Source organism: Podarcis muralis, chromosome 3 (assembly GCF_964188315.1).
Source record: "Podarcis muralis chromosome 3, rPodMur119.hap1.1, whole genome shotgun sequence".
NCBI lineage: Eukaryota > Metazoa > Chordata > Lepidosauria > Squamata > Lacertidae > Podarcis > Podarcis muralis.
This window is the reverse complement of record NC_135657.1, coordinates 92,738,807-92,750,970: the sequence shown is the minus strand read 5'-3', so window position 1 is coordinate 92,750,970 and position 12,164 is coordinate 92,738,807. Positions and strand designations below refer to the sequence as shown.

The 12,164-nt window shown below is 43.9% G+C and overlaps 1 protein-coding gene across 6 annotated transcripts in view; it reads left to right on the top strand.

Moving 5' to 3' along the window:
• The window catches only part of ASAP2 (ArfGAP with SH3 domain, ankyrin repeat and PH domain 2), a 94,476-nt gene that overhangs the window by 72,247 nt on the left and 10,065 nt on the right, over positions 1 to 12,164 (top strand). For 4 of the 6 annotated variants that reach the window (XM_077926353.1, XM_028722501.2, XM_028722498.2 and 1 more), the window contains 7 exons: positions 734 to 790; positions 3,071 to 3,260; positions 5,502 to 5,587; positions 5,747 to 5,862; positions 6,595 to 6,662; positions 7,026 to 7,139; positions 9,047 to 9,299. In XM_077926353.1, the coding sequence (XP_077782479.1) occupies positions 734 to 790; positions 3,071 to 3,260; positions 5,502 to 5,587; positions 5,747 to 5,862; positions 6,595 to 6,662; positions 7,026 to 7,139; positions 9,047 to 9,299 (884 nt within the window). The remainder of the gene's footprint in view (positions 1 to 733; positions 791 to 3,070; positions 3,261 to 5,501; positions 5,588 to 5,746; positions 5,863 to 6,594; positions 6,663 to 7,025; positions 7,140 to 9,046; positions 9,300 to 12,164) is intronic. The other 2 variants (XM_077926354.1, XM_028722499.2) reach the window with 1 other exon arrangement.

Below are 12,164 nucleotides of genomic sequence, written 5' to 3'. Positions count from 1 at the left end.
CAGTTTATAGAAACAGAAAAACCCACAATAGTCAGCACTTTCTAAATAGGCAACAATCAACATGAAATTTAAGCAGGGCTGCAGGAATATGAACTTATAGAACTGTTCTAAGGATTGCTAAGAGGATATATGTGAACGTTTACTAGCAATAGTTCCATTTGCTCGTGTTTGACAGAGAGAGGATGGAAAAAGAGAATAGTCTCAGAAAAAGGAGAGTATTGGAGAACAAGAAAGTACTGAGTTCATAAACTCTCTGACTGGAAAGAGGATCCCATTAATTGGTTAGGGTTGCCATAGGTCTAGATTGTCTGGGATTCCAATGCCGGACTTAGCTTCTGGGGACAGTTTTGGCCAAATGTCCGGATTTTTGAAATTTTCCAAAAAAAACAAAACAAACCCTCAACTTTTTGTGTCTGGATTTTTACTTCTTGAAATACGGCAACCCTAAATTAGCAAAAGGATCCCACCAATCCATGTGTCAAGGCTAAATTAATTTTTTTTAAATCAATCAATCATGACTCTGTCGGAACAACTAATTCTGGTTTAAAACAGACAGCAAATTAAAGCTTAAGATCTCCTTGTGTGTAAACAGCTATGTTTTATGATGATGCCACGCTTAGGTAAATGGACATCTGGCAACCATAGTCATTAAAGTCAACTATAATCATTGAAGTCATGCACAATATATAACCTTTGTTTAATGACTAAAATAAGCTTAAATTGCTATTTTTAGGAATCAAATTGAAAACGTCAACCTCCACATGTGTACAGATCACATTCTCACACAGATGTAAGTGACTCTCAAAGCCTTCTCATAAAATTCCTTCGCTTCATTTAAAGGAGCAATTGGAGGGGAAAGAAATTTGGGCATAGCCCAATAAATTAAGCAAGTTGCTCGTCAGGGAACTTCAGCAGCATTAACAGTGTGAGCGTAAACTTCAAGGATGGCTTTCTGCTGGAACACAAATTCCTATTTTGTTTATTTCATGAAATTTATACGCTGCACGATTGTAAAAAAAGAAAGAAAGAATCCAAAGCTATTTACGAGAAAGTTAAAACTATAAAATTATCAGTCAGAAGAATGAATAACAATGTAAAACTTTCAAAAAGCTAAAATAACAGGGGACTGAAAACAGATCAGAATTGTATCAACAAATAAATAAAGTTGATAGTTATTTCCCTTCCACAAACATAAGAGCTGCTTCTGTGCACAAAAGGGACTTAGAAGAAGCAGGGCAGAGGGGAAGGTAGGTGGGTTTTTTCCTGATTTGCCCTACTTCCCCAGCCCTCTGGAGCAGCTTTTCAGGAGACAGGAGGAATCAGCAAAAAAATCACACATCTCTTTATTTTTGTGGGATCATCCTGCAAGTGGCGTTTCACAGGAACTCTCTGGATCAAATATCTTTTTTTCTATCCAGTTTGGTGCCATTTGTATAAACGTAAGAGTTTCTTGGTTTCTGCGCTTCTTAAGAAATGGCAGGGAAAGGTGCCGTGGTCTGCTGAGGTGCATTCTGAATAAAATTTCAGCATACAGTCATACCTTGGATCCCGAACTCTTTGTGAGTCGAACGTTTTGGCTCCTGAACACTGCAAACCGGGAAGTGAGTGTTCCGGATTGTGAACATTCTTTGGAACCTGAACATCCGACGGGGCTTCTGCGGCTTCTGATTGGCTGCAGGAGCTTCCTGCAGCCAATCGGAAGCCACGCTTTGGGTTCCAAATGTTTTGGAAGTCGGACGGACTTCTGGAACGGATTCCGTTCGACTTCCGAGGTACCACTGTAGTAGCAAATAATTTATTTATTTTTTTAAAAAAAATATCTCACAACTTTCCCCTAAGGAGCTAAAGGGGGCAGGCATGCTTGTATCCTCAGAACAACCCCGTGAGATAGGTTAGCCTGAGAGACTGTGACTTGGCCCAAGATCACCCAGTGAACTTCATGGCTGACTTGGGATTTGTACTCTGGCTTCCCAGGTCCTCGTCCAACATTACACCACACTTTTCCTCATTTATATTAAAAGTAACCTAGTGAACAGCTTGAAAAGATCAAGTAGCGCAACAAGAAAGGAAGAATTGATAGATACACACTCCTCCCTGCCTCTGATGATAGCAAAGAAGAAAAGTTGGGACTTAAAATTACCTTGCAGATTTTCCAGTTTTTTAGACAAAGGCAGACTAAAGCCTAAAAAGCTGGTGTTTGAATGGAACATACGAGATCCGGTTATCCTCTGTAATCTGTAACAGATTCCATGTTAAATCACACATGACAGCAAACTTAAGCAACTGACCTCAAGATAAATAATGTAAAATGGTAACAGAACAGTCTGACTTTTAAGTTCAGTGCAGGGGGTTTCCCTTGAATTGTTGGAAGAGCACATCCATCGAAAGACCCTGCAATTAGTTTTAATTCAATTTGCAAAGTAATTTTATGCATTTCCTGAAAAAGACCTAAAGAAAACAGATTTTTATGGCAGCGAGTAGAGTTTATTCGTTCACCCCAATCAATCAGTTTGTTGTTTCTTCAAGTAAACAGTCATAACTACAAAACTTTCACATATGTTACAGAGAAGGAGGGAAGTGATCATAGTGGCCCTGTTTGCATGTTGTGGTTAGCCATAGTTAGCGGTTTACTGTGAACACACCAATTTCGCCTGCTTTCTTCCTCCCTGTTAGCACATGGGAAAACCATATCATGATTCCTGGCCTTGCATTATGTGCAAACCGGGGACTATTATTTTATTTGCTCCAAGCGAACCATGATCTGCAACCAAGGTTTGTTTGTGGCTTCATGGTTTGTTTGGATCAAAATAAATCATGATCAGTAGTTCTGATGCTATGCTAAGACAGGGATTGTGGTTTGTTTCTCCTATGGGCCAGGGAAGAGAAACAAAGTGGATGAGATTGGTGCATTCTTAGTAAACCCTTTACTGTGATATGCAACCAAGGCCATTCAAAGTGAAAACCAAACCAGCCTTTTTTTGTAATTTGAAGAATTGCAGCCTGCGTGATATTGTTTGTGAAGCGAGTTTCATTTCAAGTTTGCATAAAATAAAATTACAACTCATTTCAGGAATGCAAGAAAAGATTATATTAATGCCAAATATATTGAAAGAAAATATGCAAGGAAGAAACACTCGGACAACGTGGCTAAACTGCAGAGCCTCTGTGAAGCGGTCAGAACCAGAGACATTTTTGGATTGGTTCAAGTGTATGCTGAGAATGTGGATCTCACAGAGAAAATTCCACTGGCAAATGGGCATGTAAGTGTAGAATTACTTCTATTATCGGCATGTTAACATGTTATCTGCTGTTTTTGTGGAAATGAGATCGTAACTCAGTCATTCACTTGAAATGTTAAAAGGATGACTGTTTGCAAAAGAAGTCAGAAAAATGGCATCTTATCTAAATGGCTCATCCATCTGTTATCAAACCGCGTTATTAAGAATAGAAAATCTAAAACATAAATGTGAAAAGATCTTGTACCATCCACTGGATATGGGTGGGAGCATACAAAAATCCAAACAAAGGGGGATAGATCCAGACATTGAGTGAAATCCAACATCCCATGAGCAGATTTTGGTTTACATAAGGGGTCTTGGCCTCTTCCCCACTGTGCACCCCTCCCCCTCCGAACTGACTTGGGGGCTTCCCAATACTCCAGAGCAGATTTTCAGGGCATGTAGAGAGGAAGAGAAGAATGTGAAATCCCATTGCGCAAGAGAAATCCATTCTGCTTGTGCACAGGCCACATTGGAGCACGGATGGCCATGCTTAAAGTAGACCTGTTGAAATCAATGGGCCATGCATTAATCATGATCTGTTCAAAACACGGCTATGTTTGGATCCATCTCAGGTCTATTGTTTTTACATTTGCAATTTTGAAAATGCAGTTTTATGGGATGAGTTTAACTTCTGCATCTCTGTTTCTCAAATTTTTTGAACTTGGGTCTCCTGCCAAATCTGCTCTTATCCTCCACTCTCCGCCCTCATTCTTCTTCTCTTTGGCAAGCGAGCACACAGAATATTCACGCACAGCTACTGCTATGTGGCTGATAGTACAATTACAAATTCTGTTTAGCCATTATTAACGAAGCATGGCTTAACATCCTACTAGCCTGGTACCAGTCGAAAATTAAATAACCATTATTAGCCAAGTGCTAAATCCCCAGAGTGGTTTAATCCTTAGAAGTGCTATGATATTTGCTTCTATACATTTTAATACTGTTCAATTAGTTCTGTAAAACTAATGAGTTGACTGATAAATTAGCATAAAATAATCCAGCTCGCTGTTTTTCTAATTAACTTACTTGCTGGACCCTACATGCCTTCTTTGACAATAAAGAACAGCACCATCCCAACTCTTAAGCTTTGAGCTTTCTGTGTTATTTGTATCAAGGGACAGCCAGATCCCACCAGTTCTCTGTGCTTTGACATGCCTGCCCTGTCCATCTTCTTGTTTAGCACAAAGCACTCAAACAGTTCCCTCTGAGTTTGGAGGCTTGTAGCATTGGTTTATAAATACCTATACTGTACGTCAGAGTGGGGACGCGGGTGGCGCTGTGGGTAAAAGCCTCAGCGCCTAGGGCTTGCCGATCGAAAGGTCGGCGGTTCGAATCCCCGCGGCGGGGTGCGCTCCCGTTGTTCGGTCCCAGCGCCTGCCAACCTAGCAGTTCGAAAGCACCCCCGGGTGCAAGTAGATAAATAGGGACCGCTTACTAGCGGGAAGGTAAACGGCGTTTCCGTGTGCGGCTCTGGCTCGCCAGAGCAGCGATGTCACGCTGGCCACGTGACCCGGAAGTGTCTGCGGACAGCGCTGGCCCCCGGCCTCTTGAGTGAGATGGGCGCACAACCCTAGAGTCTGTCAAGACTGGCCCGTACGGACAGGGGTACCTTTACCTTTACCTTACTGTACGTCAGAGCTTTCCAAACTGTGTGTTGCAATGCATTAGTGTGTCGGCTGCAGTGTGTAGGTGTGTTGCACGAACACATACACCCCGTGCTCCTCCAAGTGCTGGAAAGGGGTTAGCTTAACCTCCAGTTTGCTAGTAAAACTGAATTACTGTGCCACAAAATGATGCATGTCTAAAAAGTGTGTCACCAACATGAAAAGTTTGGGAAGCTTTGCTGTACATGTTATCTTCTCTAAATGTCCTATGCATGTACATTTTCCTATATGTTCCTTTGGTTTCTTGAGATAGGTTTATTTCAAGAGTGGCTGGGGCAACCCAGGCAGATGAGCAAGGGTATCAATATTATTGTTATGGTCATTATAATATTTCTACCATTTCCCCGTTTAGATGACCTGGAACAATTAACATTATCATCACTTAGGGATGAATTGTCTTAAATCAAAGCCATATTTTGATAGTGATGACCAAAGCCAGCTATAGTAAAGATTTTTAAATTTTTGTTTAGCATAGTGTAACAAAAAATAGGGAGGTATCTCCCCAAAAAACAACCCTTCCTTGCTTGCTATTGGTCAAAACACCATATGATTTCAGGAACAAGACGAAACTGCCCTTCATCTCGCTGTGAGATCTGTTGATCGGACCTCACTCCACATAGTTGACTTCTTGGTGCAGAACAGGTGAGCGATTCTAACGCTATTTAAACACTTTTCATTTTCATATTTGAAAACAAAAACAAGCCTGCTGTAATATTTGTTGATAGCATGAAAGCAAGCTTTTTGAGAGTTAGACTACTCTGTCTGTGTGAACTAAACTTTTACCCTTTTCCTTCTGCATAGTGGCAACCTGGACAAGCAGACAAGCAAAGGTAGCACTGCTCTTCATTATTGTTGCTTGACAGATAATGTTGAGTGCCTCAAACTGCTCCTGAGAGGGAAGGCTTCCATCGAAATAGGTAAAAGGGTAAAGAGTGACTCCTCTATTCTTTAAATCAACCCCGCAACCCTGCCACACACAGACAATTGGTGATAGGGGCACATAGACTCTTGCAATGACTTTGGCCAGTTTCTTTACATGTTTAACGTAGAGTTCTTTAGAAGGCGATACAGTGGTACCTTGGCTCTCGAATGGCTTAGTTGTCGAACAAATCGGCTCCCGAACGCTGCAAACACGGAAGTAAGAGTTCCAGTTTGTGAACGTTTTTCGGAAGCCGAACGTCTGACGCGGCTTCCGCTTGAGTGCAGGAAGCTCCTGCAGCCAATCAGAAGCCACACCTTTGTTTTCGAACGGTTTTGGGAGTCAAATGGACTCCTGGAACGGATTAAGTTCGAGAGCCAAGGTACCACTGTACTTGAAATGAAGATTATTGAGACCGTGTTGAAATTTGTATTTTAAGTCAAATGTTTGCTTACTATGTTACCACTGCTTTTATGGAGTTTTCATATTGCCTGTGAGGCATCATTCTTTGTTATTTACATACGTATTTGATTTAATTCATGTCCCATTCTACAGTTAACTATTTTTAAAGTCTCATTGGGGAGTTAAGCACTTTTCTGTCTCCTGTTGGAATGAGCGGTTCTGCCCTTCCAATTCCCAAGTTCTGCCTTCAGATTCGAAAGTCACATTCATTTTTAGCAACATAAGATTGCAGACAAGAATGTGACGTTTTCTTCCCATTGCTTTTTAGCCAATGAAGCTGGAGAGACGCCGCTCGATATAGCTAAACGCTTAAAACACACACGCTGTGAAGAGCTGGTAAGATTTTTTTTTCTTCTTCTGTGTGTTCACCGAAGCTGAACTGTTTCTGGATTATTTAGCAGCTTGCCATGAGGTTTCTGTGGTAGTCAAGAATGGTGGAAAATTTGTAAATAAATATTTGTTTGAGTTGACCTCTTAAGATACCTGAAAACAACAGGCATGTGCCTTGCATCCATTGAGTGCTTAAATTATTGCTTTTTCTAAAGAAAGAAAGAAACGAATCAAGATTTCACATAATGGGAAAGAAAGGGAATTTACGTCATTAATTAATTAAATTTATATGCTGCCCTTCACCCAAAGGGCACAGGGCAGTTTGTAGTAGTTGACTGTGCTGAATAGTGTCTCATCTTGGTACCTTAGCTCACCCAAGCTCTGGCTGGAAGACTTAATTCTCATGTTCATGTAGAATACGAGTGGCGATTACTTCATGAAGACCTGGACGAAAGTGATGATGATGTGGATGGAAATTTACAGGTATGCATTTAGAAGATCAGAAACCCAACGTTTAAAAAAAAAATTAAAAATGGAAATGTTCCTGCCTGGAACAAGAGTAATATTATCATCACTGTGTTCTTTGTAAAAAAAAAATTACTGAGAATTTTAATGGTGCTGCACTCCGCTTGCACTGGCTTGAAGTCAGCTTAATTTAAGGCAATATATAAACGAAACTCATTTACCATTGTGTTCCTGATGAAGATAGAATTAAATGATGGATGTAAGGGTTCCTTAGAAGGAAGAGATTATAGAACAATTAGGGACATGGGAAGCCAACATAACTGGTCAGACCATTGGTCCATCTAGTTCAGTATGGTCCACAGTGATTGGCTGCATCTCTCCAGGTTGTCAGACAGGGGATGTTCCCATTCCCACCTGTCATGCTGCAACTTGTACCTGGGAACATAACAGAAGGTTCCCCTTTTAAGTAGGAAGTGGTATTTGTATTGCAAAACCCTGTGCCTGCCTTTCAAGGTTTTTGCTCAGCCATTTTGTTCAACCTCAACTCTGCTGCTCTCCAACTCAGTGGTGAAGGTGGGAATTAGGAAGCATTTTGCTGCTCACTCACTATTAATAGGCTTTCAGGCCCCAGGGACTCTTGAAAAGAAGATTAAGGGCTATTAATGACACAACTAATGTCTTTTCTGTGCTTGATGGCATGGCTGAATGTGTCCGCTGCATGTGTGTTCATTTGCCTTTGAGTTGGGCTAGTATTGCCTTCGTGGGGAAGAAAAATGGAGGTCAGCTCCTCTGATCTTTTTATCGGGAAATGTTAGAAAGTCACCAGCCATTTGCCTTGATTCAGTCAGATGTTAATAGGGACACATGTCTCTCTGAAATAACAAAACCTTCAACAACAAAATCAGGTAGAAAGTTAGCAAAGTTCTTACCAAAGTTAGCATGCTAAGGGTCAAAAATGGCAAGTGATTAATTTAAAACATGTCCCTTTCCTCCAGAGAGAGAGAGAGAGAGATGGTTTTGCTTTTATTAATCATTGGGAGGTTGTTGGTTGTTTTTTTAATGAATGTTTTCTTCGATTCTAGTTTTAAATGTATATCCAATGGAAATTTTGAACAGTGTCATTTTGTTGTTAGAAATGGCTGTTAATTTTAAGCACAGTGAGTACACATGGCCTTAACAGTATGGACCTGTGTGTGTTTACTCAGTAACACTGGATTTAATGGGCCACCTGTGATCTTCCAGAAGTTGTTGGACTACAACTCCCATCATCCTTGACCAATGGCTGTGCTTACTGGGCCTGATGGGAACTGGAATCCCACAACTGGAGACGCCACAAGCTAACCACCTGCGCCCGATTGTTACTTATTTTTACTCTGTTTTATTGTATGTCCTATTGGGACGTGGGTGGCGCTGTGGGTTAAACCACAGAGCCTAGGACTTGCCAATCAGAAGATCGGCGGTTCGAATCCCCGCAACAGGGTGAGCTCCCGTTGCTCGATCCCTGCTCCTGCCAACCTAGCAGTTCGAAAGCACGTCAGAGTGCAAGTAGATAAATAGGTACCGCTCCAGCAGGAAGGTAAATGGCGTTTCCATGCGCTGCTCTGGTTCGCCAGAAGCGGCTTAATCATACTGGCCACATGACCCGGAAGCTGTACGCCGGCTCCCTCAGCCAATAAAGCGAGATGAGCGCCGCAACCCCAGAGTCGGCCACGACTGGGCCTAATGGTCAGGGGTCCCTTTACCTATTGTTTATCCTGCCCTTCCTCCTGAACTAGCCCAGGGCAACTGTAAGTGTGCTTAGGATTTCAGCCTCAGTTAAAGCAAAATGAATATTAGCTCCCTAGTGTGTGTTGCATTTTTTAAATATCCGGTCTTGAAACACTTGCCCACATCACTCTCTCTTGTATTCTTCCTTCCTTTTTAAGCAACCAAGCCCTAACCGAAGAGAGGACAGGCCTGTGAGTTTCTATCAGCTGGGATCGAGCCAGCTTCAGCCTAACGTGGCATCTTTGGCTAGAGATGCTGCCAATATAGCCAAGGACAAGCAAAGAGGGTTTATGCCGAGCCTCTTGCAGAACGAGACCTATGGAGCCATACTCAGTAGCAGCCCACCTCCTTCGCAGCCTGCTGCACCAGTCACAAGTGCACCTCCTTTGCCTCCCAGGAATATTGGGAAAGGTAACTAACATTTTGCAAGAGGTGGAGTTCAACAGTTTTCTTTCTCTCTTGGAGATTTTAGCTTGGCAGTTTTTTCTGCAGGTAGGTATATTGAAACTATAAATTGCTGCGTGATGGGAGGGCGGAGGGTTCCTCCTCCTCTTCCTCCTTTTCTTTCAAATTGGGATGAATCTGCACTTTCTATTTTGGACAGTCACAGTGCAGAGGTGGGAGGAAAAAGAAAGGAAAAGAATCACATAACCAAATGACTGGTTCTCGGGGACACAATGTCTCTGGGTGCAATCCTATGCTGAAGTTACACCAGCTGAGTAGCAGCTTTAGCAGAAACCCCACTATGCCAGATATGCTGCTACTGCGATAAAAGATGCTGGTGGAGTACCTCAGATATACTGGCAGAATGACTGGAATGTGGCCAAGTTGTGGGCAGCACATTTGCAACGATGCCCTCGATTGCTTTGATCCATGCCCCTGTCAAAAGCACAGCCTTGACTGCCCTTCTTGACTTAAAATGGAGGTGGGGGCAAAAATAGCTGCCCCTTTGCAGACAACTGGCTCACTCATGCTGCTATGACAGAGCATAGTTTCTCTGCCGTAGGGTATGGTCCAGTCACAGCACACCGCTGCCAGTTTATAAACGGGACTTCCATCACTGAGCTGATGGGTCACGTGGAACTGGGCCCCTATAGAACTCTGGTGAGCAGACGCAGAGCACCAGGGCACTTTGTGTGCAACGCAAGCGCTCGGCAGAAGACTGCCTGCCCTCTTGACACTCGTGAGAATTTGAGCCCGCTGTTAACACTTCTCCACCTAAAACCTTTGCAAGTCCCTCATTCCAGGCACAAACACCCAGCACTGAACTCCACTCCCAACAGTTAGGGGGTACCTAGGCAGTGCACCCCACAAGCCTGCTGGGAAACTCCTGGCACAGCTGTCCTATTGCTGCTGGGGAGAAGGTCGTGTGGGTTGCCCCACGGGAGTGGGTAGACGCCAGAACGGCAAGTTTTCTCAGGCAGGAGGTTGGACTAGATGACTCTCGAGATCCCTCCCGGTTCTACAATTCTTTTGGCCCGTTCGTTGCTCCCCCTGATTGGCTCATGGCGTGCTGAGGATAGAACCATTTATCATTTCTTAGTGTGGAGTTATACCCTGGATTGAAACCAGCAGGTAAAACCTGAGCTGTTGCACCCAACTAGGGCTTGTTCCTGGTGATTGCCCCATGATGTGTCTGTTTCCCGTTTCCTGCAGCAGCTAAGTAGTCAGGGAACTGCTGTGTGGTGGTTGCAGGGTGGGTTTCCTGCTTCCCAACTAGTCCTGGTGACTTCCGCTGCCGGTGTGTGTCTGCAGCTGCCCTAGTGGCATGCCCTGGTTCCCCGCTTGGCTGGGGAGATTTTCCCTGGGTGGGTCTTGAACCCTTGTCCCAAGAGGAATGTATATGCTCCATGGACTCCCAACTGTCTGCTTCCCCCTTTGTGCGCTTTTCTCCAAAATCGTGCTTAAGGGGATTCATCCAGCGCTGTGCCATGTGTGGATGTGCTTTGTCGGTGCAATGGGACCTCCATGTCCACCACACCACCCCATCCCAGATCAGGTCCAGGTTCCCCCAACCCTCCTGTGATGATTGTGAGGGTGGAGGGGACAGGAGAGAAAGCAGTAACTCTTCTTGTGCTCGTGAAAGTTGATTGCACCAGTGGAGCTGCAGTGTTGGATACAGCCCTCTGTCTTAAGGGTTGCTTGGGGACTAGCTATAGCATTGCTAGCTGTGCCTCTGGAACTTATGGGCTGGGGCATTGCCTTGCGTGTTTTGTGCAATTTGGGGCACAGGGGCATGTCCTGATCATCATATGTTCCTTGGCTCTCTTTGTGTGGGTGTCAGCAGCGGCATAGTCTCATGAATGATTGCTACTAGGGCAATCATTCCAAATCCAGCGAGAACATGCATTGCATAGGGCAGCCATTCTGTCAGTGTAATGGCGGTGGCATATCTCCGCTCCTGTCCCATTGTCAGTATAGGATTGCTGTGCCTATCTAGAGATGAAGATAGGAGTCCTATAAGAAACACCGCCAGAGCTGAATTTCCTTTCACAGATGACAGCTGTGATTGAAATTGGCGTCTAAAAACACACAGGTGTGTAGACACGCTTTAAATCCATGATTAGTATACACGTCGGTAAATTCCCCCCCCCCTTCCCCTATTGGTCTTGGCATCATAGGTCCTGCAAGAGAGGGCACTTACCGTTCATGGTCCTATAGCTATTGGAGGCAAAAATATGTATTAAATATTCCTTTGTTCAGGATGAATGGCTTAAAAAGATGAAGTCACACAGCACGTGTCGCAAACAGATTATTGTTTTTATTCTCCTGAAGCCCTATTGAAGCATTCAGGATTCAATAGGGAGTGTCAGGAGTGCTCTGATGGTGTTTCCTGCTTGGCAGGGGGTTGGACTCGATGGCCCTTGTGGTCTCTTCCAACTCTATGATTCTAGGATTCTAGGATTATATGACTGTCTGAGTTGCGAGAGTGGAGCCAGGTACATTTGCCATGTGTGCATCCCATCGCCCATCCCCTGCCCCTAAAGCTGTCCACATGCATAGCATGTATGCTGTGGAGCAGGTGAATGTGAGTAGGCAGAGCTGAATGGGCCCTGAATGTTCAGGGTGACGGCCTGCACATGTTTGTCAGGCAGCTCCACTGTAGACATGCCCCCAATTTGTGGGCAGCTTGGGGGGGCTCTGTTGTGGGATGAAGCAGCCAGGAGGGGGTGAGGTGACCCCACTGTCTCCCTTCACACAGCTAACAGTGGTGTGGTCGGCTGTACCCAAATAAGGCCCTGGTGGCTTTCATAAATAATGTGCTGTCTGGCTAAA